A 25,025-nucleotide genomic window follows, 5' to 3' on the forward strand; every position below is an offset into this window, starting at 1 on the left:
TCTGCTTCTCCATCTTTCCCACTCCCCTTCCTTTCTCTCTCTCTCTTCCCTTCCTGCAGCTATGGCTCTATTGATTCAGCAAGACAGCCCCTAAAACTGAGGATGGCTCCATGGAGCCTCTGCCTCAGGTTCTAAAAAATAGCTCAGTTGTGAGCATGTCCAAGATGGGTAGAACATTGGCCCCAGACGAGGGTTGCCATGTGGATCCCGACTGGGGTGCATACAGGAGTCTGTCTCTGTATCTCCCCCACTCTCACTTAAAAAAATAAAAGAAAAAGAAAATCAACTGTCAGTTTCTATGATGTTTTTACAGAAATTATTTCATTTATCTTATAAATCTCCTTTCCTGATATAGGCATTATTATCTTTATTTATGGGTAAACTGAGAATCAGAGTTTTAAAGTGATTTGCATGTTATCACATGGCAAATGCATCAAAGAACTGCTACCTGAATCCAACGTCTTCTGATTTCCCAGCTTGAGTTTGTTCCGTGATACATCAGACTATTCTTGTATATGAACTTCAATTCCAGGCAAATCTGAATAATTACTTGTAAAGCCAGTAGCCACGGCCACCATCACAGCTGCCTGGCCCATGCAGGTTCGCATTAGATTTGAACAGACGGTAATAAAACAACGGAGCCAAGAACTGGTGGGCTATTACCTTTAATCCTAGCTTGCACAAGGTGGACAAGTAAAAACACACACTGGGCTCCAAAACCCACTCATTCAGTGCTCACAAAGCTACTGACTTATCTGAGTTTCCTAGAATCAAAGGTTTCTAGCTCACTAACCTTTTTCACCTCTAGTCCCCATCTCCTTTTCTCTACATAAACTCTGCACACACTGGCTTCTCCTTCAGCACTCTGCCATCTTGGCTGCCTCTCCTCTCTTCCACGCGGCCTTTCTCCGTTCTCCTCTAGCATGGGCTCCTCCTAGAACGTAATCACTCTTCTCCCCAAACAACGTGATCTCTCTTCCTTTTAAAACCTTTTGGCGCGAAAGTCCTCCTCCAACACATATTAACATTATCACACCCATCACAAGCAAGAAGGGCAACTAATATTATCACCTGGGTGACAGGCTTCCACATGGGCAGAGCCATCTTTAACAAAGTGAGCATAATATATTTTATCTGCCCAACATTACTGATAACCTGAGTATGAACATTTCTGGCATGTTAAATAAAAATCAACACATAGTTTATTTTTCAGTCTAAAATTTTCTGGTCTATATTAACTAATTTTTATCCTTATGTTTATTGATATTGTTTACATTTCTCAAGGTTTCTGATTTGGTTGGGCTTCCATTAACTTGTGGTTTTGTGCAACAGCAGATATCTTTGTGCTTTTCCTTATATCTATGTGCTTTCATATTCACACGACTAATCTGAAGGTAGCTGAAAACAACTACATCTTGTATATGCAGCTCATGGTGGGCCATTTCCTGTGGTCTAGAAGAAGAGTATTTTGGATATATAACTAATGGATTACATTAATCATATTTGGTCCTATAGCTGCTTGCTGTATATGCTTTGCAAAAACTTCCCACATTTGGTCCTTCACAGAATTGTTCCAAACTTATTGACATGTGACATGTCCATTTCATCATTGATGGGTGTTTTGTTTGTTTGTTTGTTTGTTTTTTGTGGCAGAGACAGAGAGAGTCAGAGAGAGGGACAGATAGGGAGAGACAGACAGGAAGGGAGAGAGATGAGAAACATCAATTCTTCGTTGCAGTTCCTTAGTTGTTCATTGATTGATTTCTCATATGTGCCTTGACCAGGGAGGCTACAGCAGACTGAGTGACCCCTTGCTCGAGTCAGTGACCTTGGGCTCAAGCTGTTGAGCCTTGCTCAAACCAGATGAGCCCGCACTCAAGCTGGCGACCTCAGGGTCTCAAACCTGGGTTCTCCCCATCTCAGTCCAGCGCTCTATCTACTGCGCCATCGCCTTGTCAGGCTCGTTGATGGTTTTAATAAGTTGTTTCAAAGTTTCTCTAATAGTTAATAACATCTCTGGAAAATAACTTTATTGCATATAAATATACCTTTAAAAATTGTTGTAGTTGTTTGGTGATTGTTTCAATTATTTGGAGATGTTTGTGTTAGTTCCTTACCAATGCACAGTGTTTTGCATATGTTAAAACTGCAAGATCACTATTCGGTTACTATTGTGTCTGAGTCATTGGCAGAGACTTAGATAATACTGGCTTCATGTCTACAGGAATAACTTCTACATGATTTTGGCTTTTTTTAAAGGCCAGGTTAAATAATATATAACAAAAATATAATAAATATATACTTCCATCTAATTCAACATATACACTTCTTCATAATATGATCTTTTCTTTTTGTGACAGAGACAAAGAGAAAGCATCAGAGAGAGGGACAGATAGAGACAGACAGACAGGAAGAAGAGAGATGAGAAGCATCAATTCTTCATTGTGGCACCTTAGTTGTTCATTGATTGCTTTCTCATATGTGCCTTGACCAGGGAGCTACAGTGGAGAGAGTGATCCCTTGCTTAAGCCAGCTACTTTTGGGCTCAAGCCAGTGACTATAGGGTCATGTCTATGATCCAAAGCCAGAGACCCTGCACTCTAGATGGATGAGCCCACTCTCAAGCCGGCAACCTCGGGGTTTTGAACTGGGTTCTCTGTGTCCCAGTCTGATGCTCTATCCACTGCACCACCTCCTGGTCAAGCCATAATATTGATCTTAATTATTAAAACATGCTCTGAATTTGCCTTACTATCTTTCAATAATTCATTATAAATTTATTACTTTTCAATGAAAAAATTTATTGAAACAATTTTTTCAATTTTGAATATATATATTTAATTTGGAATAAAAATACTTCTTTTTATTTGTTTTTGAATCACTATCCTAAAGGTTCAACAGTGGTTTACTTACTGAGAATTGTCACATAAGTTTTTCAAGGTTTTACCACCTACATCAGATTTCTGATCAGTCTTATTACTGCAGACCAGTGTACTATTTCTTTTAAAATCCATTTTTTGGGGGTTTTTTAAATTAAATTTATTGGGGTGACATTGGTTAATAAGATCACATAGGTTTCAAGTGTACATTTCTATGATACAACCTTTGTATATTGCATGTGTACCTACCTCCCAAAGTCAAATCATCTTCGATCACCATATATTTGGCCCTCTTTACCCTTTGCTAACTCCCCACCCCCTTCTCTCTGGTAATCACCATACTGTTGTGTTTTGTATGAGTTTCAGTTTTATATCTTATACAGTGGTATCTTGACACACAAACACTTTAAATCATGAGCAATTTGAGAGACGAGCCGTCACTCGTGGGATTTTTTGCTTTAAGTCAAGAGCAGATATTTGAATCACAAGCTTCCACCACCCTCCACTAGATGGCCTGCCAAACATTCTGAAAGGGAGGAAGAAACAAACTTCCATGGAAAGGTTTTTGTTGAAACGGCCTCTAAGTGAAAGCGAGAAAAGTGTGGTGAAAAAGCCAAAAGTCAGGGAAGAAAATGAGGATTAAGCAAAGTAAAAAAATAGCAACTAAGTTTAGCAATAAGTGACCTATCATACGTAGTATGTAAGTTAAATTTTGCAATTAAATGTAGTGTTAAGTGTGTGGAGAGTAAGTTATGTTAAGCGATAGCACACGAAATGAAAAACTTCCTCTGCCAGTCTCCTCCCCTTCCGCCAGCATCTTCGCCTGACCTTGAAGGTAAACACACTTCATAAACCAGTTTATTTCTTTACATTCTCTCTTATTATGTATATATATAATATTTGTTATTTATAAAGTACATTTTCTTATTTAAAAGCATATAAAACAAAAAATTGTGTGGTTTTGGGAAGCTGGAATGGATTAATTGCATTCCCATTAATTTAAATGGGGAAATTCGATTTGCCACACAAGCAAATTGAGTCACAAGCTTGGCCATGAAACAAATTAAACTTGTGTGTCAAGGTAGCACTGTATATGAATGAAAACATATGGTTCTTAGCTTTTCCTAACTTATTTGCTTAATATAATATTCTCAAGGTCCAATTCATGTTGTTACAAATGGCAGTATTTCATCATTTCTTATGGCTGAGTAGTATCCCACTGTATATATGTACCACACCTTCTTTATCCAATCTTCTATCGAAGGACACTCCATGTCTTTACCATCATGAATAATGCTGGAATGAATATAAGGGTACATATAATGTCTCTGCAAATAAATGTTTCTAAATTTTTTTGGTAGATACCCAGTAGAGGGGTTTCTGGGACATATAGCAACTCCATTCTTAATTTTTTTAAATTAAGAATATAATGTACTTTATAAATAACAAATACTATATATATATTATATATATAATATATTATATATACACACATAATAAGAGAGAATGTAAAGAAATAAACTGGTTTATGAAGTGTATTTACCTTCAAGGTCAGGCGAAGCTGCTGGCAGAGGGGGAGGAAAGTATAATACCACTATACTTTCTTCCATGGTGTGTGTACCAGCTTACATTCCCATCAGCAGTGAATGAAAGTGCCTTTTTCTTCACAATCTCTCCACTATTTATTATTACCTGTCTTGTTAATAATACTCATTCTAACAGGTGTGAGGTGGTATCTCATTGTAGTTTTCATTTACATTTCCTTAATAGCTAGTGAAGTCAAGTATCTTTTCATATATAATACATGTTGGCCATTTGTAGATCTTTCTGGGAGAGGTGTCTGTTCAGGTTTTCTGTCTATTTTTTAATTGGTCTGTGTGTTTAGTGTTGAGTTGTATGAGGTTTATATATATTTAGGATATTAACCTCTTGTCTGAGCTGTTGTTTGCAAAAGATCATCTTCTATTCAGTTCGTTGCACTTTTGTTTTGTTGGTAGTTTCTTTTGCTGTGCAGAAGCTTTTTATTTTTATTTTTTTATTTTTTTTTTCAAGAGAGAGAAGGAGATAGAAAGGGAGAGAGAAAAGAAAAGGAAAGAAATGAGAAGCATCAACTCCTAGTTGCTTCACTTTAGTTGTTAATGGATTCTCATATGTACCATGACTGGAGGGAGGTTCTAGATGAGCCAGTGACCCCTTTTTCTCAAGCCAGCAACCTTGGCATCATGTCAATGATCCCATGCTCAAGCCAGTGACCCTACATTCAAGTTCGTAAGCCCTTGCTCAAACTAAGGAACCTGTACGCTAGCCACCAACCTTGTGGCTTCAAACCAAGGCCCTCAATGCTCTGGATTGATGCTCAATGTGCTGTACCACCATTAGTCAGGCTGTGCAGAAACTTTTTAGTTTGATATAGTTTCATTGATTTATTTTTGCCTTTATTTCCTTTGCTTTTGGGGTCAGATTTATAAAATGTTCTCTAAGACCAAAAAGGTTCATAAGTTTAGTATCTATGATGTTTTCTTCAATAGAATTTATTGGTTCTGACCTTATATTTAGGTGTTAATCCATTTTGAATTAATTTTTGTACATGGGGACAAACTAATTTAGTTTCATTCTTTTGCATGTGGTTTTCCAATTTCCTGGCACCATTTATCAAAGAGGGTTTTTTTCTATATTGTGTGTTTTTGGATTCTCTGTAAAAAATTATTTGCCCATAGACATGTGGTTTTATTTATGGGCTTTCAATTTTATTACATTGGTCTGTGTGTCTGTTTTTCTACCTACTTTTTGTTGTTTATTCTTAGATATTTCATTCTTTTTGTTGCAATTGCAAAATTGTTCTTTCATTTTGTTTCTGAAGTTTTATTGTTAACATATAAGAAAGCAGTATGCCGCCCTGGCCGGTTGGCTCAGTGGTAGAGCGTCGACCTGGCGTGCAGAAGTCCCGGGTTTGATTCCCGGCCAGGGCACACAGGAGAAGCGCCCATCTGCTTCTCCACCCCTCCCCCTCTCCTTCCTCTCTGTCTCTCTCTTCTCCTCCCGCAGGGAGGCTCCATTGGAGCAAAGATGACCCGGGCGCTGGGGATGGCTCCTTGGCCTCTGCCCCAGGTGCTAGAGTGGCTCTGGTCGCGACAGAGTGACGCCCTGGAGGGGCAGGTAATTGCTCCCTGGTGGGCAGAGCATCGCCCCCTGGTGGGCGTGCCAGGTGGATCCCGGTTGGGCGCATGCGGGAGTCTGTCTGACTGTCGCTCCCCATTTCCACCTTCAGAAAAATACAAAAAAAAAAAAAAAAAAAAAAAGAAAGAAAGAAAGCAGTAGATTTTTTGCATTTGATTTTGTAGCTGTGACTTTACTGTATTTGTTTATTGTTTCTAATAGTTTTTTGGTGGCGTCTTTAGGATTTTCTATATACAGAACTGTCACTTGCAAAAAATGACACTTTCACTTCTTCATTCCCAATATAGATGCCTTTTATTTCTTTATCTTGTCTGATTCCTCTGTCTAGGATTCCCAGAACTATGTTAAATAAGAGTGGAGAGAGTGGGCATCCTTGCCTTGTTCCTAATCTTTGAGGAAAAGCATCCAGTTTTTTACCATTGAGTATGATATTGGCTGAGGGTTTGTCATATATGGACTTAATTATGTTGAGGTACTTTTCTTCTATACTCATTTTATTGAGTGTTTTATTATAATTGGATGTTGTATCTTTGCAAATGCTTTTTCAGCATCTATTGATAAGATCATATGATTTTCATCCTTTGTTTTGTTAATGTGGTATATTATATTCATTGATTTGTATATGTTGAACCATCCTTGTGCCTCTGGAATAAACCCCACTAAATGGTAATTTATTATTTTTTAAATGTATTGTATTTGATTTGATAGTATTGCGTTTAGGATTTTTTCATCTGTATTCATCAAAGGTATTGGTCTATAGTTTTCTTTTTTGTGCTACACTTTTTGGGGTTTAGTATCAGGATTGTGTTGGCCTCATAAAATGTGTTAGGAAGTATTGATTCTTATTCAACTTTTTGAAGAGGTTGAGAAGGATAAATGTCAAATCTTTGAATGTTTAGTAGAATTAACTAGTGAAGTGATCTGGTCCTAAATATTTATTTTTGGGGAGGTTTTGATAGTTGTTTCAATTTCCTTACTGTTGATTGTTTCATTTAGATTTTCCAATTCTTCATGATTCAGTCTAGGAAGACTATTATTTCTAGGCACTCACCCATTTCTTCTAGGTTATTGACTTTAGTGGCATATAGTCTTTCATAGTATTCTAGTAGGATCCTTTGTATATCTGTGATGTCTATGGTAATTTTTCTGCTTTCATTTCTGATTTCATTTATATGTCTTCTCTATTTCTCAAATGAACTAGCTCTTTGTTTTATTAATTTTTTTTTTCAAGTGAGAAGAGGGAAGATAGAGGGACTGACTCCTGCATATGTCACAACTGCAATCCACCTACAATCCCCATCTGGGGCAGATGCTTTGCCCAACTGGGGCCATACTCACAACCTTGCTATTTTTAGCACCTGAGGCAGAAGCTCCATGGAGGCAGGAACTCTTGGGCTGATGTACTTAAAACTTGAGCCATGACTGTGGGAGGAGAAGAGAGAGTGAGAGAGAGAAAGGAAGGGAGAGGGGTGGAGAAGCAAACAGTCACTCCTGTGTATCCTGACTGGAATTAAACCTGGGACAGCCACAACCTGGGCTGACACTGTACCACTGAGGCTCTTCCAGGGCCTGTATTAACTTTTTTTTTTTTTGTATTTTTCTGAAGCTAGAAACCGGGAGAGACAGTCAGACAGACTTCCACATGAGGCCGACCGGGATCCACCCGGCACGCCCACCAGGGGCGACGCTCTGCCCACCAGGGGGCGACGCTCTGCCCACCAGGGGGCGATGCTCTGCCCCTCCAAGGCTTCACTCTGCCACAACCAGAGCCACTCTAGCACCTGGGGCAGATGCCAAGGAGCCATCCCCAGCGCCCGGGCCATATTTGCTCCAATGGAGCCTCGGCTGCGGGAGGGGAAGAGAGAGACAGAGAGGAAAGAGAGGGGGAAGGGTGGAGAAGCAGATGGGCGCTTCTCCTGTGTGCCCTGGCCGGGAATTGAACCCAGGACTTCTACATGCCAGGCCAATGCTCTACCACTGAGCCAACCGGCCAGGGCTGTATTAATTTTTTATATAGTCTTTTTGTTCTCGATTTCACTCAGTTCCGCTCTAACTTTAATTATTTCCCTTTTTCTCCTGTGCTGTGTTTTCATCCCAAGTTACCAAGAGAAAATATGGACCATGGTTGACAATCTTCATCTCTGGTTCAAACAGTACTGGCCAAGTGCCTTGAATAAAAATGTTAACCAACAGTGAGGCTAAACTCCCCTCACAACCCTCTCTAGAAGGTTTAACAAAAGTATGTCAAAATTTATTTTAATTTATCTATTTTGAATATCTTTCAGGTAAAATATACAAGTACTCTGATGACTACATTCCCAGGTATGTAGAAAATGAATTGTGTATTATGATTTCCAATTAATAAGGCAAAGTAACAAATAGTATATTGCTTATAGGTTTGTCTCAAGGATATTGTATTTGAGTTAAAAATAAAATAAAAGGTGAGTTTTAATTACTTTTATTCCATCTGAAAGTTAAAAACTATAGCATTATTATCTTCCCTAGTTACTTACTCAGCCTGAATCAATGAGAGAGCTGGGTAGAGAACAGAATGGGACTTCAACCTGTTATCTATAGAATTATCATCAATTTCAAAAGGAAACAGCCTAGATTATGATTTGGATCAGATTGTAGGAATGCAGTCTAATTATACATTAAATGGTGTGGCTGTTAAGAATCCAGGGTGTGACCCTGACAGGTTGGTTCAGTGGTAGAGCCTCCACTGGATGTGTTAATGTCCTGGGTTCAATTCCTGGTCAGGGCCAGGGCACATAGGAGAAATGACCATCTGCTTCTCCAACCCTCCTTCCCTCTTTCTCTCTCTTACTTTCTCTCTCCTCCCTCTCCCAGCCATGGCTGGATTGGCTCCAGTGAGGTGGCCCTGGGTGCTGAGGATGGCTCCCAGGCCTCTGCCTCAGTTGCTAAAAATAGCTCAGTTGTTAAGTAACAGAACAACACCTCAAATAGGCAGAGCATCGCCTACCCCATAGCGGGTGGATCTCCATAGGGGCACATGCGGCAGTCTTCTCTCTGCCTACCCTACTCTCACTTAATTAAAGGGAAAAAAAAGAATCCAAGATGAGAAGAAATCTGTCAATACCTAATAAAATTTAAGATATGTTTACATACATACATTGACTAGGATGCTTTGTGGTATGCTGTTTTTAAGAGTAATGTTTATTGCTAGAGAAGTGTGACATATCTCTGAAGTGATTTGCAGTTATGGATATAACTTACTCTCTTTAATACTTATTGAGTTAGTTGCAGAGAAATTATATACTATGATACTTTTTTTTTTTTTTTTTTACAAAAGGTTTATGGTGTGAGACATAATAAAGAAGTTTCATTTTCTTAGACAGTATATTCTGACCCAAATATGTCATTAGATTGAAGCCTCTTTTTATGGGATTAAAAAATCAAAATATAGAAAATTTTCTTGAGGACTCTTCAAGACCTTTCTGAAATGGTAGGCTGAAAGTCTGAAAGGTCTTTTAAAAACACGCCGCTTTCTCACTGGGTAGGATAAAATTATAAGCTTTTTTTTTGTTGACCTCTAAAAGGTCTTTCTTACTTCTCTGTATGAAAATGTCTCTGGCAGGTTTAGAATCTAGGCTGCAAGCAAGTTTACACACACACACACACACATACACACACACACACACTCATTTTAATGAGTACTCTTAACTTTGGATTTTATAATGAGATAATTTTCAAGTGATTAGCTCAAATCAAGAGTAATTTGCTGGTTTTATGATAACAATGTAACAAAGGAAATTCTACATAGTTGTGTATAAGTTAATCTGACTTGTCATTTGAAGGGAAATTAAGATACAATATGATAGAAAGTCTTGTTATTTGATTAACTAATTTTTCTAAAGATCTGGTTGGAAGTTGGAGATGAGGTTGGTTAGAGTCAGAAGGGAAAATTGGTAAACTATTCATCTCAAAACAAGCAGGCTCTTAGCTGTAAGGCAAATACAGGAAAAAGGCCAGTTCTTTATAACATTTATTTATTTAATAATATTCAATAAATAAGACTGTGCTAGAAAATGGACATATTAAGATGGAAAAATGCAGATTCCCCCAAAGATTTAATAAGCAATTTATTGTAATGAATCTTTGTTTAGGCACAATTATATAATGCAGATTTTTACTAAAAAAATAGTTGGCATGTTAATTCACATATTTCTGTATATATTTCACAATTTTTCTATTTCTGATTATATATTTTAGAAGCCAAATTTATCCATGGCTTTAAATAACATAACATTTATACTCCCTGGCTGGCTGGCTTAGTGGATGGAGCATCAGCCTGGAATATGAACATTTTGGGTTCAATTCCTGGTCAGGGCTCATAGGAGAAGAGATCATTTGCTTCTCCTCCCTTCCCTCTTCTCCTTCTCTAACTCTTCCTCTCCTCCACAGACAGTGGCTCGATTGGTTCAAGCATTGGCCCCAGGCGTTGAGGATAGCTTGGTTGATCCAAGAATGCCAGCCTCAGGTGCTAAAAATATCTCAGTTGATTTGAGCATTGGTCTCAGACAGGAGTTGTTGAGTGGATCCTGGTCCAGGCACATATGGGAGTCTGTCTCATTATCTCCCCTTCTCTCACTTAAAATAATAATAATAATAATAATAATAATAATAATAATAATATTTATACACTCATGGAACACAAACATATATTTGCTTATTCAAAGAAACATCTATTAAGAAAATCAAGTTAACATTTACCAAAACCAACTTCTGATAGGCCCTTAAATTTGCTCTTTCCTCAATCTGACAATTCACCACCCCCTTGAAATTGCTTTATTTAGTTTTATAGAAATATCTTTCATTTTTATTTGGATATTGAAACCTTATCATAGAATTTGGGAGCTGAAAACAACAATAGGGATTAAATAGTTTAATCTTATTGATTTATAAATAAGGAAATTGTAACTCAGAGAATGTCCAAGGTTACCCAGGCAGGAATAATGATTTTTTAAGAAATGAATTTATTTAATCTACTTAGATAATAAAGTATTGAGATATTTTTCTAAAAAAAGTCTTCACAATAAAATAATAGTAAAATATAAATTACAACTTTAAAATGTAAACTAGATAAAATATATGTAAAAGTAGAAAATTTGGACCCTAGAAAAAGACAATATTATTTTGAATTTTGGATTTTCACTAAATGTGCTTGTTGGTTAGAGGACAATTTCAGACTGTTCTGAGCAATGAAGCATCAGATCGAGCCCCAAACTTAAAGGTGCACTGGCCTCTGGAATATAAGCTTATATGCGGGTTTATGTTTAATAGTAATTAATCTTCTACATAAAACACTGGCAAACATTTGTGCTTGACGTTTGTTAGTTATGTGCAATAGGCTGAAGCTATTTGTCATTGATAAGTAAAATACATAGCTATATATTTTTTGATTTGTAAGTTAAGGAACTGCTTCTTAACAATATTTTATTTGAAATGATTAATCATTTGAGATCTGTCCACAGACACAGGGCACTGCATTATAAATCACATCTTATTTTCATTCATAAGGAATGAAATGATGTTCATTTTCTGGACATGATTTATCATTTTCAGATTGTAACTGTTATCTGGGTAGGTTAGGCAAATAGATGGATTGGCTTATTAAAAATTCTTCACCTTTTGCTGTTGTGTTCTCTGTATAGCTAGAGGAAAACCAGGAGCAGGCTCTCTTCTGTATGTATCCCGATATTAAGCTGTATTGAATTACCAATGGAAGGAAAGGTTTCGAAGGAGTTCTTCTGTTATAAGATAAGCAAAATACGTGCCAGCGTCTGGATTTTTCAAACCATTTTATCCAAGTCTCATTTGATCTGTAATTTTTGTTAAGGATATCTACTAGCTATCTACCTTTACAGGTGTCTTCTTTCAGAAGCATGGCAAGTAATATAGGTGTTATGCCTTGAGATAAGAGTTCTTTTTTCTTTGGATGCAATTCCATTCAGCTCTCAGTGATGTGTAATCTCCAAGTTAAAGCAGTTGCTACTATTTTATGAAATGTCACTCTCGCAGCCTGATAGGTCTCTGTTCCCAGACTGCTACTGTGAACGCTGGTCACCAGGGGCCATCTTTACTGTCTGTTGACAATGGTGGGATATCTGCTCTAATCCTAATAGGATTCCTCAGATGAGGCTGTAAGGAAACTTGAGCAAACATCAAGAGCAAGTAGGATTCAGGGCTTTCGGACCAGACTCGCATCACAACCCTGGCCCTGCCAGCTATGTCTGTGTGTCTCGGACAGTTTTCCTCTGTAAGCTGCACATTGCTCAGATGTACAGTGGGGATAAAAACAAAATGCATCTGAAGGTTGAATGAGCGCTGGCATAAAGAGAAACTTTCCTAATTGCTAGTTATGGCTGATATTGCACATAAGGTTAGGGGAAATACGTGAATCTATCTGAGTCTCAGACTTCTCATCCATTCAGTGGAGAATGATAATAATATCTGGCAGAATTTCTCTAGGTCTTTGATATAATGTAAAAGCATAGCATCTGGATGTAACAGGCAATCAACCATTTTATCGCATCTGCCCATATTTCTTTGGCTTTTTATTTTTTAAACATCCCTGTTGATTAATATTTACCTAGGAAGCAGAGTTTTAAGGAATTGTTTGGCATGAAAGTCTGGACCAATTAGCAGGCCATAAAGATAACCTGGTTTCTAATCCCAGCTCTGCCACTTACAACTCTTATGACCTTCAGCAAATACATGACCTCTCTGTGCCTTAGATTTCTTATCTTTAAAATAGGAATGCTGGCCCTGGCTGGTTGGCTCAGTGGTAGAGCGTCGACCTGGCGTGCAGGAGTCCTGGGTTCGATTCCTGGCCAGGGCACACAGGAGAAGCGTCCATCTGCTTCTCCACCCCTCCCCCTCTCCCTCCTCTCTGTCTCTCTCTTCCCCTCCCACAGCCAAGGCTCCATTGGAGCAAAGTTGGCCCTGGGCACTGAGGATGGCTCCATGGCCTCTGCCTCAGGCACTAGAATGGCTCTGGTTGAGACAGAGCAATGCCCCAGATGGGCAGAGCATCGCCCCCTGGTGGGCATGCTGGGTGGATCCCAGTTGGGCGCATGCAGGAGTCTGTCTGACTGCCTCCCTGTTTCCAACTTCAGAAAAATACAAAAAAATAAATAAATAAAATAAAATAAAATAGGAATGCTATAGGGCCTATTTGGTCAAATTGTTTTAAGAATTAAATAAATGAATATATAAAATGTACTTCAAATAGCATCTGAAAAATAGTGCCAAGTAAGTACTTGCTATAATTATTCCCAGAAAAAAAGGTCCAAAAATAACTTTTCAAATTTACACACACACATGGATGCAGGCATGCTTGCACACATTCACTCACTCACACATAAACATATCTACCTTGGTTGGCCAAGGCTGAACAAGAAAAATAGTTTACCCAATACTGAATTTAACTGATGCCCCTGGCCAGTTAGCTCAGTGGATACAGTGTGGACCCAGTGTGCGAATATCCCAGGTTTGATCCCTAGTCAGGGCACACATGAGAAATACTATCTCCTCCCTTTCTCTCTCTCTTCTCCTCTCATGGACAGTGGCTCAACTGGTTCAAGCATTCACCCTGGGCACTAAGGATAGCTCGGTTGGTCTGTGTATTGGCCCCAGACGGGGATTGCCAAGTGGATCCCAGTCAGGACACATGAGGGAGTCTGTCTCACTATCTCCCTTGCTTTCATTAAAAAAAGAAAAGGAAAGAATTTAACTGAGAAATTAGTTAAGAATTATGTCTAAATTAGATTCTAATAAACTATTTTTCCTTATTATAGGGAAGATGAGTATTATATTGAAGACACGCCAATTTATGGTAACTTAGATAATATGGTCCCAGGTAAGTTTTATTTTTCCAGAAATTAGTTTACTTATAAATTAATATATCCCCCCTACTTAGTTCTACAAAGAATTTGAGGTGGGTTTTTTTTAGCATATTATTTAGTATGTATTTCTAAAACCACACATTATAAATTATATCACAATATTAGGTATAAATTAACATCCTATTTTTTAGATGCTCTTCATTTCACTCTGGTAGTAATAAGAAGACAGGAAGACTCTATTACCATGAATTTTGACACACAGAGAATTCTATGAAATAAAGCTATTTCTAGAACATAAAATGGCCACCCTGGGACACAGTGCTTTATGCGCCGTATACAAAAGCAAATCTACAGTGAAATATCTGGAACGATAAATAGGTTTTCTGGTTTCCCTTGTTTTAACTCATTCTGTGTGAGCAGAGAACATGGGGCTATTTTGATAGCCAATGGGGAAAGAAAAAAGCTAAATCAGCACTCAGTGGGTTATCTGTTATTTTTTTCTTGTGTAACAAATACTCATCAATTCTCAGCACCCATTATTACTTGAAACATTTCAACCATCCAAAACCGAAATACCCCAGATTCCTCAAAACAGACAGCTGTGACTGATCCCAGAGCTCTGAAGAATGAAGCGGGGAGGGTGACACTAGTTAGCGTTTAAGCCATGCTTGTCCTGCAAGCATTTCACTTGCTTCACCGCAGAAGTGGAGCTTAACTCCTGTGGATCTCCGGGCCTCAAACCTAGAGATTTCCAGAAATGGACTTAATCAGTCTGAATCTCAACATAGCAAAGCAGTGTGGAATTCTCTGAACATTAAGAATGTGAATTTTCTAGGATTTAAGAATTTATATAATTTTTGTCATTGTAAAGTGCCCTCTAATCTTTGTAATCTGAGGAATCTTTGTTTTTTTTTGTTTTTGTTTTTTTGTTTTTTTTTAGGAATGAACTGTTAAAATGAATTTACCCTCCTATTTCAGCTGGTAGAATTGTGGTGCTCACCTCTAATGCTTGAGGGCTTCAGTTTTTATGCACTCTGGTGGCTTGAAGCCCAGATCATGTCTAAGTGAGCGCAGGGATCGCTCCCACAGGTTCTGATTTAGTGGGTCCAGGATAGGACCTGGGAATCTGCTTTTTAATAAACCTCCCAGGTGATTCTAATGCATGCTTTCCATGGACTGTGTTTTAAGAAATATCACTACATGGACTCTTTCTTTTGTGTGGCTTTCAGGAAGGGTTAAACAATTATGAATTACATTGTATTACAGTAAATATTTTTTTTTCCTGTGGGGTCAAATTAGGGTAGTCCACATTTCTGCCAGGTTACTGGCCATCCTACCAAGTCATTAACTGTCTTTCCTTCCCCTTTGAAGTAGGTGTAACGAGAGTAAGCAAGACCTAAATAATTCCATATTCCCCACACGGTGAAATGAGTGCGGGTCAGCTGGCCAGTGGACACTGCACAGCAATCCCCAGTACTTAGAATCATCATTAGACCGCCCACCTTCAGGACAGCCGGGCCGAGCTGTCCTATCACTGGTTTGGTGATACCAAAAATCATCATCTAAATCTTATTTTTCAAAAATAAGATGTAGGGTTTAGAATGCCTCTGAGTAAATCTTCCTATTCATGGGAAAGACGACCAAATTGTAGTCACCAGCATGGGTGCACTGTGCCTTATGCCACCATGCATCACTTGCAATCAAACTTGAGTAGAAGGGAACACTGACAAAAATGTAACTCATGGGATCTCCATTACATCTAAATGGTAGTTTGACACTGTCATGGCAAACAATGATATTAAAAAAAGTGACTCTGATATAGTCCTCATCCCAAGCGACCTCCTTTTGTCTCATTGTTAATGCTGTGGGGCAAACCCTTCACCATCTGACCTTCAGAGAACAGTTAGTGCTTTCTGACCTCTCTGAGTCTTCACAAAAAAGACGAGCTAATGATTCTTGAAGATTTTACATTTACAGTTAAACGTTGTTTGGGTCGTGTATTTTTACTTGTGCCAGTATATTTTGTTTTTCCAATGTGATTCATAATCTTTTCAACTCCCAAGAACCAACGGATGAAAACTGCTATGAACAAATGAAAGCCCGACCGGAGATATCTGTGAATGCACCCCAGGACGCTTCCCCCCCTGCACAGGTGAGCTTTGTTTTCTGTATCAAGGGTCCAGTTCAGTCGAGACCACAGCACAGCTGCAGGTTTCCAGAGCAGAAAAGGACTGCATTCCGATGCCCAACTACAGAAGCTGTTAGAAATTTTTCAGTCCAAACGTGTCAAGTTCTAGGACCTGAGCTCTAAAGGGAAATTCAAAGGCAAATAAACACTACCGACCTACATTCAAAGAGTCAAAATTGTGTACAAGAACTGCCTGCGTACAATAAAAAGACAATAGATTTGAATGGAGAAGTGGATTCTCTTCCTAAATAATCAAGTAAGCCTTTTCTTTCTACATAAAAGAAATTCAGTTGTGTGTCACAGAGATAAATATAAAAGCTGACACATGTATAATGCTCACAAGACCTAGATGTTATGAGTTTATGGGGAGGAAAATTATATTGTGTGGGAGTTGAAAGAGAGAGAGAGAAGAGAGAGAGAGAGAGGCCTTTAGTTAAAAAGTAAATTAGCTGGATATCAAAGACCCTATTTCTGTTTTACAAGGCAAATGGAATACAAGTTTTAATACAAGTCCTATGGCTTTGGTATTATAGCAAGAGATTTACACACAGATTAAGTGGGGATAGGCAGGGCGATCACTTTAGCAAAACATATAAAACCCAAGAAGAAATAGATAGTTTCTCCTTTTCCTACAACATTCAGCTCAACATCCTCAGACATAGCACTGACTTCATCAAGAGCCACTCACAAATTAGGCTACAGGCTGCTGAAGTGTACATTTCAGGTAAAATAGTTATTTCTTCTCCTTCCAGGTCTTGTCCTTTCAATGATGTACACTCTTGCTGTTGTCTAGAAACCACCACAGTGCTAGTATTTCCTGTGCAGTTGTTATGTGTCAGGCCTGGTATTAAGGGCTTTATACATGTTATCTTCTTAGATTCCTATGAGGGAGGCAGCATTATTATTCCCAAGTGACGGTCTTGAAAGTATGAAACACTTGCCCTAGAGCACACCAGGTGGGGAGACAGAATCCAAATCTAATCCTGTCTAAAAGAGACTATTCTCCTCCCTAAGATGAGTTACATCATGGAAACTTCTCAATAAAGCAGAATTTTTCTATTGCCTTTATACAAATTCCCTACACAATCAAAATTCCTGAAATTTTGATTAAGAAACCAGAAGATGGTGAGGATTAAGTAAATGTAAAATTGCCTTCTGATGGGCAAATCTGTCATCTGATGTTCAAGCAGTTGTAAAATCTATTTTTAGATAGCTGCTATGAGAAACTTCATGTTATAATATGATCTGCTAAATTCATGACAATAAAGAAAACCTCTAAAAGAAGGTTAAAATATAACCACACCACCTGAAATGTAGAGATTCACAGCACCTTCACTGTAAAAGAACTAGGATTTGGAGCAGAAGCTGCTGTTTAACACAGGTGAATTCAACAGGCCAGCATATTATTTGAGCTACATCTGGATTTTCTAAAGCGGAAACTGTGCAATGCCTTAAAATGTCTTTAAATGTCTGCTAATTAGAATGTATATAATTAAAGATACTCTAAGAAGATTATTCTTTATTCTATTCCACGCTTGTCACAAATTTATTTTCACAAATTAGAAGTAATTTCTTTATATTTGCTCAATTCCATTTCAGTAGAATGATCATTATCATAAAACACACTGCCTGGTTTGCTACTATAATACTTACTTTGTTACAACAGTCAATTACAAAGCATAGGGAATCTACAATATTATGCATAAAGCTTGATGGATGGAATGTTTGTTGGAAAATGGAAATAAGTTCCTTTCCCTTTGAAAATTATGTATACAGTCCAGAACTTATCATTTTAGCAACACAATCTTCTATTAAGTAGGAACAGTTTATCAGGAAACCTAGTAATAATATGAGTCCAAAAGAATTCTCATATCCTAGAAGTTTTGAGGGACACAAATCCAAGCTACCTCCTCTTCTCTATCTTCCTGTTACAACGTCTCATCAATCTGTCCTTCTCTCCTGTGTCTTTCCTTTCCAAAGACAAGCCTACTATTTATGCTCTTGAACATTTCTCTTATTTCTTTCAAGATCTTCCATGTTAAATTATGTCTCCATTTTTTACCTTTTAAAAACTAATTATTATTATTATTTACTTACCAATATGTACAAACCACCCTAATATTTAAAAAAAAACAACAAAAAAAAAAACAGCAAAACTTGACTAGAACTTCTTTATCTCTCTAATTCCTAACCTGATTCTTACTTTCCTCTACTGTTTCCATTTCTTTCCATATGTACACATCTTTTTCTTTAACCACTGACTGTGTATTTCCACCTATGTGGACTGTATATTTTCAATTAACATCATATTCTGCAAGTCACAAGTGATCATCCCATGTACAATTTGTGGTTGTTTCTCAGGATCACAATTTTGAACTCTGCGGCACATGATAAAGTTGACCAATTGTTGACCAGACATGCATTATTGGGAATGCTGTCAGTCAGTGATTTTCAAATGGTGTGCTGCAAGACTTTTTAAAACATTTCATAGCTGACTATTTTTTCCAGGACATTGACTTTTTTCCCCTTAGAGTGTCAAATAAATACTTGACAACAGCTAATACAATAGCTGTCCAGTGTGAATGAATCAAAATCATACTTTTCTGTCAGATTGGCAAAAATTATATTTTTTGGTGTGCCACAGAATTTTAGTAATTAGTTTATGTGTGCCATAAAATTTAAAAGGTTGAAAAATCCTTGCTTTAAAGTATAAGCAGAAACCCAATTCAAACCACTTTAGCTTAAGAGCAAAATTACTGGCTTACATGACAAGGAGCTTTGGTGTACTTCGTTTTTTAGAGGACTGATTATAAAGGCTCTCTTCATTTCTCCTCCCTCTCTGCTTCCTTCTGTTACTGACTTCATTTTCTTCCGTTACCACAGACTCTTTCATTGAGGCTGTGCAAGGCGCTGGAAGACCCAGACTTTCTTCCTTCCAACGCCAGGAAACAACACATTTTCTGCATCTGTACATCAATCCCAAACATGCCATATAATTGGCTCTGCTGAAACCACTTGTCATCTATTCTTGGGCCAACTTCTGTTGCCTGGAGGATGGATGGTGTGATTGGTTCCAGCCTAAGGTTACATGCTGGGCGGGAGGTACAGCACTGTAATCCAGGACCAGATAATGGAGAGGAATTTTCTAAGGGAAAATGGAGGATGTATCCCCCCACCAAAAAGTAGAAAAGTATCTATCCCTTGGGAATACTGAGTGCCTTCTGGTTCTTTTTGAACATCAGTGACATCTCCTTCTCTATCTCTCTGGGCAAAGGCAAAGCAGGTAAGTGCACAAGGTGTGTGCAGGGAGCAGTGAATGGTCCAGTTTGCCTGAAATACAGAGTTTGTGTAGAAGAGTAGCAGGAATCAAAACTTAAAAGTTGGAGCAGTATCAAGCATGGAAAACTGTGAATGTCAGAACGTGAAATTCAGACCTCAGGCTATAGGCTAAAATTTTGGAAACAAGATGGTAAAAATATAAAAGCTGTGCCTTAGAAAGATAATTTCAATATGGTATACAAGCTAAGTAGCAGAGAGAAGAACTAGAAAAGGATACCCGTTTAGCAACTATTGTAATTTTCCAAAAATGATAATTTTAGGGAATAAAAAGTCAGACAAAAATATTATACAGGTTGTAAATAGAACCATCTCTTCTACCTGGTAGCAAATACAATATATCTAACTCTCATCACGGAAATGAGTGCTGCAAGGAGTTGCTTACTGATTCGTTAGGAGTTTATTTAATCCAGATGTTGTTTCCTTACCCCTGCCCTCACAAATTGATATAGTTTTGGCCTACACGTAAAGGTAAATCTTTAATACAGAAATTTTTGCTTTATTCAATGGCTGTCCTAAAGTTTTAGCCTATATGTTCCTATAATTATAATCCTACACCTTATTTTTGGACAGTGGTTATAGCTACCATATATATTATTTCTATTTACTCATAACACTGTAATTAGGTACTGTCATTTTATAAGCAAGAAAACTGAGACTCTGAATAGTTTTTTGAAACCACCGAAGGTCCATGAGTAGTCCATTACAGAGCCAGAATTCAATCCTCAGCTTTCCAACACCAAATTTAAGGTCTTCCTTTTAAGCCTGTTGCTCCCCCAAGTTTCCTTAGTCACGGGTTCTTCCTATTTTCTAGGCCAGAGAGAACTACCAGACCCTCTTAGATGCAGGTGAATATCTCCAAGGCCAGCCTAAAATGAGGGCAAAGGGGCTCTGGGGATGTACAGGCAAGAAGAAAATGGCAGAAAAAGATGGGAAATGTAATTCTTAACAATTACCAGTTATATAAATGAACGGTGTTGTTTTTATTCTTCTGCATCTCAAAAACGTAGAAAAATTGGTGACTTCTGTGGCTACTGTTACATGAGTAATTATTAAACATGCAAAGTAGATGTGACTTGTTAAATTCCTTGAGGAGAGGCAGGTACGAGTCCATCTAAAATGTACATCTATATTATATTTCGAGTATAAGAAAAAATAAAACTACACACATAACACATTTATGTAAGCTCTGTTTTCCCACTAAATAATCTTAAATTCACTGTTGTTTTTTTTATCATCATTCTGACAAATTTGGCAAAATCAGGTAGCTGGAGCCCCAAAAATCAGCTTCTCGTTTTGCATAGGTCTTGGAAATTCTCAGGAGTCATCGAAGTAAAAGAATGAGCTAACAATGAAAAATTAACAAGCCTTTCTTTGCAGGCCATTGGTGAAACACAGATGTTTTATGCCTCACTGAACCACAACTGTGAGGGGAAGCGCAGAAAACCCAGGAAACAGAACGCTTATCTGTCAGACAAGAGTGAAGAGGAGCCGGTACAGGGAATGAACGCCAGCCTTTCCACGACGACCCTGGTAGAAAGTGTCTCACCCGAGAACCAGGAGATAGAGGAAAGCATTCATGATGATCCAGTTAGACTGTTTGGATTGATTCGTGCCAAGAAAGAACCTATAAATTAGCTGGTCTGTGATTCAGCTCGTACTGAAGAAGACTGTGAAAGAAATCCAGGTTCTTCTATGACTCAGCATGATTAGGCAGGGTGATGATCTGATCATTTATGGCTTACCTCTAATCCAGAGCTTACATTCATACATGCTAAAGGTCATGAAAATTAGTTATTTCAATTAGTTATATGACTTCACTTTTAAAAAGTCTAAGAGCAACATGTAGTAAAATAATGTAAAATTTGCACATTGAGCCTGATGACAATGTCACATCTTCACCAACAATACTTAGTAGTCAATGAAATAAAACCAAAAAGTATTTTTAAGCATTAAGTGTGTTCTGGAACACATTGGAAGAATAAAAGTCAATTTAAAATAATATCTCCTTTTCTAACTGAGGTGAAACACTGTATAATTGGAAGAAATTTTTTTTTAAGTTCTTTTAATTGATATAAAATTTATGGCCCTGGCTGGTTGGCTCAGGGGTAGAGTGTCAGCCCGACATGAGGATCTCCCGGGTTTGATTCTTGGTCAGGGCACACAGAAGTGACCATCTGCTTCTCCACCCCTCCCCCTTCCCCTTCTCTCTTTCTCCCTTCTCTTCCCACAGCCATAGCTCTATTGGTTCAAGCATATTACCCTGTACACTGAGGATGGCTCCATGGAGCCTCTGCCTCAGGTGCTAAAAATAGCTTTGTTGAGAACATGGCCCCAGATGGGCAAAGCATAGGCCTCAGATGGGGTTGCCAGGTGGATCCTGGTTGGGATGCATGTGGGAGTCTCTCTATCTCCCTTCCTCTCATTTGAAAAAGAAGAAAAAAAATTATTGGGGTGACATTGGTTAATAAAATTATATAAGTTTCAGGTGTGCAGTTCTGTACTATAATACATGATTTGTATACTGTATTATATGATTACCACTCTAAGTCAGGTCACCATTTATTCCTCCTTTGCCCTCTTCTATCTCCCCCACCCACCTTTCCCTCTGGTAATCACCATATTATTCTTTTGTCTGTGTCTATGAGGCTTCTTTGTTTAATCCCTTTGCTTTTTTCTTCCTGCCCACCAACCACCATCCCCTCTGTCAGTATGCTTTCTGTGTCTATGAGTCTATTTCTATTTTGTTTCTTTGTTTGTTTTCTTCATTCGATTCTATATGTAAGTGAAATCATATGGTACTTGTCTTTCTCTGACTGGCTTATTACACATAGTATTATATTCTCGAGGTCATTCCATGCTGTCAAAAAGGGTAAGATTTCCTTCTTTTTTACAACTGAGAAGTACTCCATTGTCTAACTATAGCACAACTTTTTATCCACTCATCTACTTATGAGCACTTGGGCTGCTTCTAAATCTTGTCTATTGTAAATAGTAGTGCAGTGAACACAGGGGTGCGTATATTCTTTCAAATTAGCATTTTGGGTTATTTCAGATATATTCCCAGAAGTGGAATTGTTGGGTCATGGGATGGAAGAAATTTCTGATAAAAAGGCATAGGAGGCCCTGGCCGGTTGGCTCAGCGGTAGAGCGTCGGCTTGGCGTGCGGGGAACCCGGGTTCAATTCCCGGCCAGGGCACATAGGAGAAGCGCCCATTTGCTTCTCCACCCCCACCCCCTCCTTCCTCTCTGTCTCTTTCTTCCCCTCCCGCAGCCAAGGCTCCATTGGAGCAAAGATGGCCCGGGCGCTGGGGATGGCTCCTTGGCCTCTGCCTCAGGCGCTAGAGTGGCTCTGGTCACAGCAGAGCGACGCCCCGGAGGGGCAGAGCATCGCCCCCTGGTGGGCAGAGCGTCGCCCCTGGTGGGCGTGCTGGGTGGATCCCGGTCGGGCGCATGCGGGAGTCTGTCTGACTGTCTCCTGTCTGACTGTCTCTCCTCGTTTCCAGCTTCAGAAAAATACAAAAAAAAAAAAAAAAAGGCATAGGAGACATTCAAATATATTTCTAACAGAAGTGGGATAATCTTCTTAAGTATTTTTTCCAATAGAAATATATTTATTAGTTTTTTTAAAATTTATTATAAAATTAATGCATGCTTCTTGTAACCATAAAAAAGTATCAAAAAGAAATCAGAAATTCCACTAGCCAGAAATAATCACTGTGAGCAACTCCCTATATATTTTTCTAAATAATTTTTGTAGGTATACCAATGTACATACATCAACTGTTTTTTTTTAAAACTTAAAGGAGGAATGATTACTGTATACATGTTATTTAAACTTTTTCCCTTAATATATTGTGAATTTATTTTTACTGTGATTTTTCACTATAATTAAATATGATAATGTATTATAATTTTAATGCTTGCATAGCATCTCACTGATGACTACTTTAAATTTATTTAAATAATTCTGATGTACATTTAGCTAATTTCCATTCCAACATTTTTTTTTTTTTTTTGGCTTTTACCAATAACATTGTAATGAGAGTGTATCTCCATACACATTTGGTTATTGGTCTGGCTTCTTATGTAAAAAAGGAATTGCTGCTTTAAAAGGTGTGCATATTGTGAATTTCTATAAAGTATATTTCTAAAAAGTTAACAATTTGGTCAAAATATCAGTGCAATTTTAATTCTGATAAATTCTCCAAAGTGTTATTTAAAAAAAAAAAATTGTGTTATCTTTCTCCATTTGAAATAGGAACTTACTTGAGTCTCAAAGCATCACTGACCAAGAAAACTGTACAGGGCAGCCATCAGTACTGTCCTCTGACCATAGCCTAGTGGATTTAATTTATTCTTTTGTCAGTTTTTTATTAAGCTTTCACTGTAGTTTAGCTGTGAAGTTGGATACTGGTATATAAGGATGAAGGGAAAAGACAGACCCTGCCCCATGGAACTAAGAGGTTAGCAGAAAATATGAGAATCAGGTTAACAACAACAACAACAACAAAAGTATAGCTGGTAGTAGTGAAAAATACTATTAAGGAAACAAAAGAATGAGAAATAATAATAGAAAAACATCACCCCTGAAGAGGAAATTTTTATTCTGTGAACTGAGGAATGAGGAGTCGCCAATGTAAAGATAGAGATAGGAAGAGCGTGTTTTTGTGTAAGAATTTTACCCATAGTTGGATGTACCTACTTCTGTCACTAATTATTTCTCATTACGAACTTGTACAAAATAAATGCCAATAATTTAAAGTAAAATATTTGAAGTCCATGATGTCATAGGAAACACAAAATATATTACTATCTAAGGGCAACGAAGAGGAATCAGGTTTCCAGTTCCAGAAAAGAGCTAAAACCATACAGGAAATAAAGTTAATAATTAATAATTACATATTAGGCCCCAGACAGCTGCTCAGTAGATAGAATGTTGGCCCTACATGTGGATGTCCTGAGTTAAATTCCTGGTCAGGGCATATATGAGGAGCAACCATCTGTTCCTCTTCCCTTTCTCTCCCCCCTTCACTCTCTCTTCCCTCTCACAGTGGTTTGATTAGTTTGAGCATCGACCTGTGTGTGCACTGAGGATAGCTTGGTTGATCTGAGCATCAGCCCTAGATGGAGGTTGCTGGGTGGATTCTAGTCGGCCTGCATGCTGGAGTCTATCTCTCTTCTTCCCACTTAAAATAATAATAATAATAGTAATTACATATTGACTTTAAGTTTTATTTTCAGTTTAAAATAAAATCTTTGTGTTATAAAGTACTGCACCCCAGATTACGAAAGGCACTGTACCTCATTTCATTGAGTTCACATAGAGACACCCAGTCCAGATGAATTTGGAAAAGTTTTATTAAAGGAGGAAATTTATTAAATATGACAGCCACATATATCTCACACAAGGCAGCAGTCTCAAATTGTGTGTGTCATTAATATTCTAGGGGCTGGCTATGTACCCTTAATTATACATGGGTGAGGAAAAAGTCTGACATCACGGCATGAGCTTATAACCTTTGTTTTCACCTATACAGGTTTGGGAAAAGAATGAAGGGGAGATGGGACACAATT

At 38.0% G+C, this 25,025-nt stretch overlaps 1 protein-coding gene across 2 annotated transcripts in view; it reads left to right on the top strand.

The window, feature by feature from the left end:
- The window catches only part of TRAT1 (T cell receptor associated transmembrane adaptor 1), a 55,631-nt gene extending 31,981 nt beyond the window's left edge, over positions 1-23,650 (top strand). Inside the window, exons 3-7 of one of the 2 annotated variants that reach the window (XR_010746830.1) lie at positions 8,342-8,378; positions 13,877-13,938; positions 15,988-16,076; positions 20,829-22,562; positions 22,987-23,650. Coding sequence is in view for 1 of the 2 variants with exons in the window: in XM_066347684.1 (XP_066203781.1) it covers positions 8,342-8,378; positions 13,877-13,938; positions 15,988-16,076; positions 20,829-21,086 (446 nt within the window). In the remaining variant the exon portion in view is untranslated. Of the gene's footprint in view, positions 1-8,341; positions 8,379-13,876; positions 13,939-15,987; positions 16,077-20,828; positions 22,633-22,986 lie in introns of those variants that run through there. The other variant, XM_066347684.1, reaches the window with a different exon arrangement.
- Positions 23,651-25,025: the final 1,375 nt, after the last annotated feature.

The sequence above is a fragment of the Saccopteryx leptura genome, chromosome 8, assembly GCF_036850995.1.
Source record: "Saccopteryx leptura isolate mSacLep1 chromosome 8, mSacLep1_pri_phased_curated, whole genome shotgun sequence".
Taxonomy (NCBI): domain Eukaryota; kingdom Metazoa; phylum Chordata; class Mammalia; order Chiroptera; family Emballonuridae; genus Saccopteryx; species Saccopteryx leptura.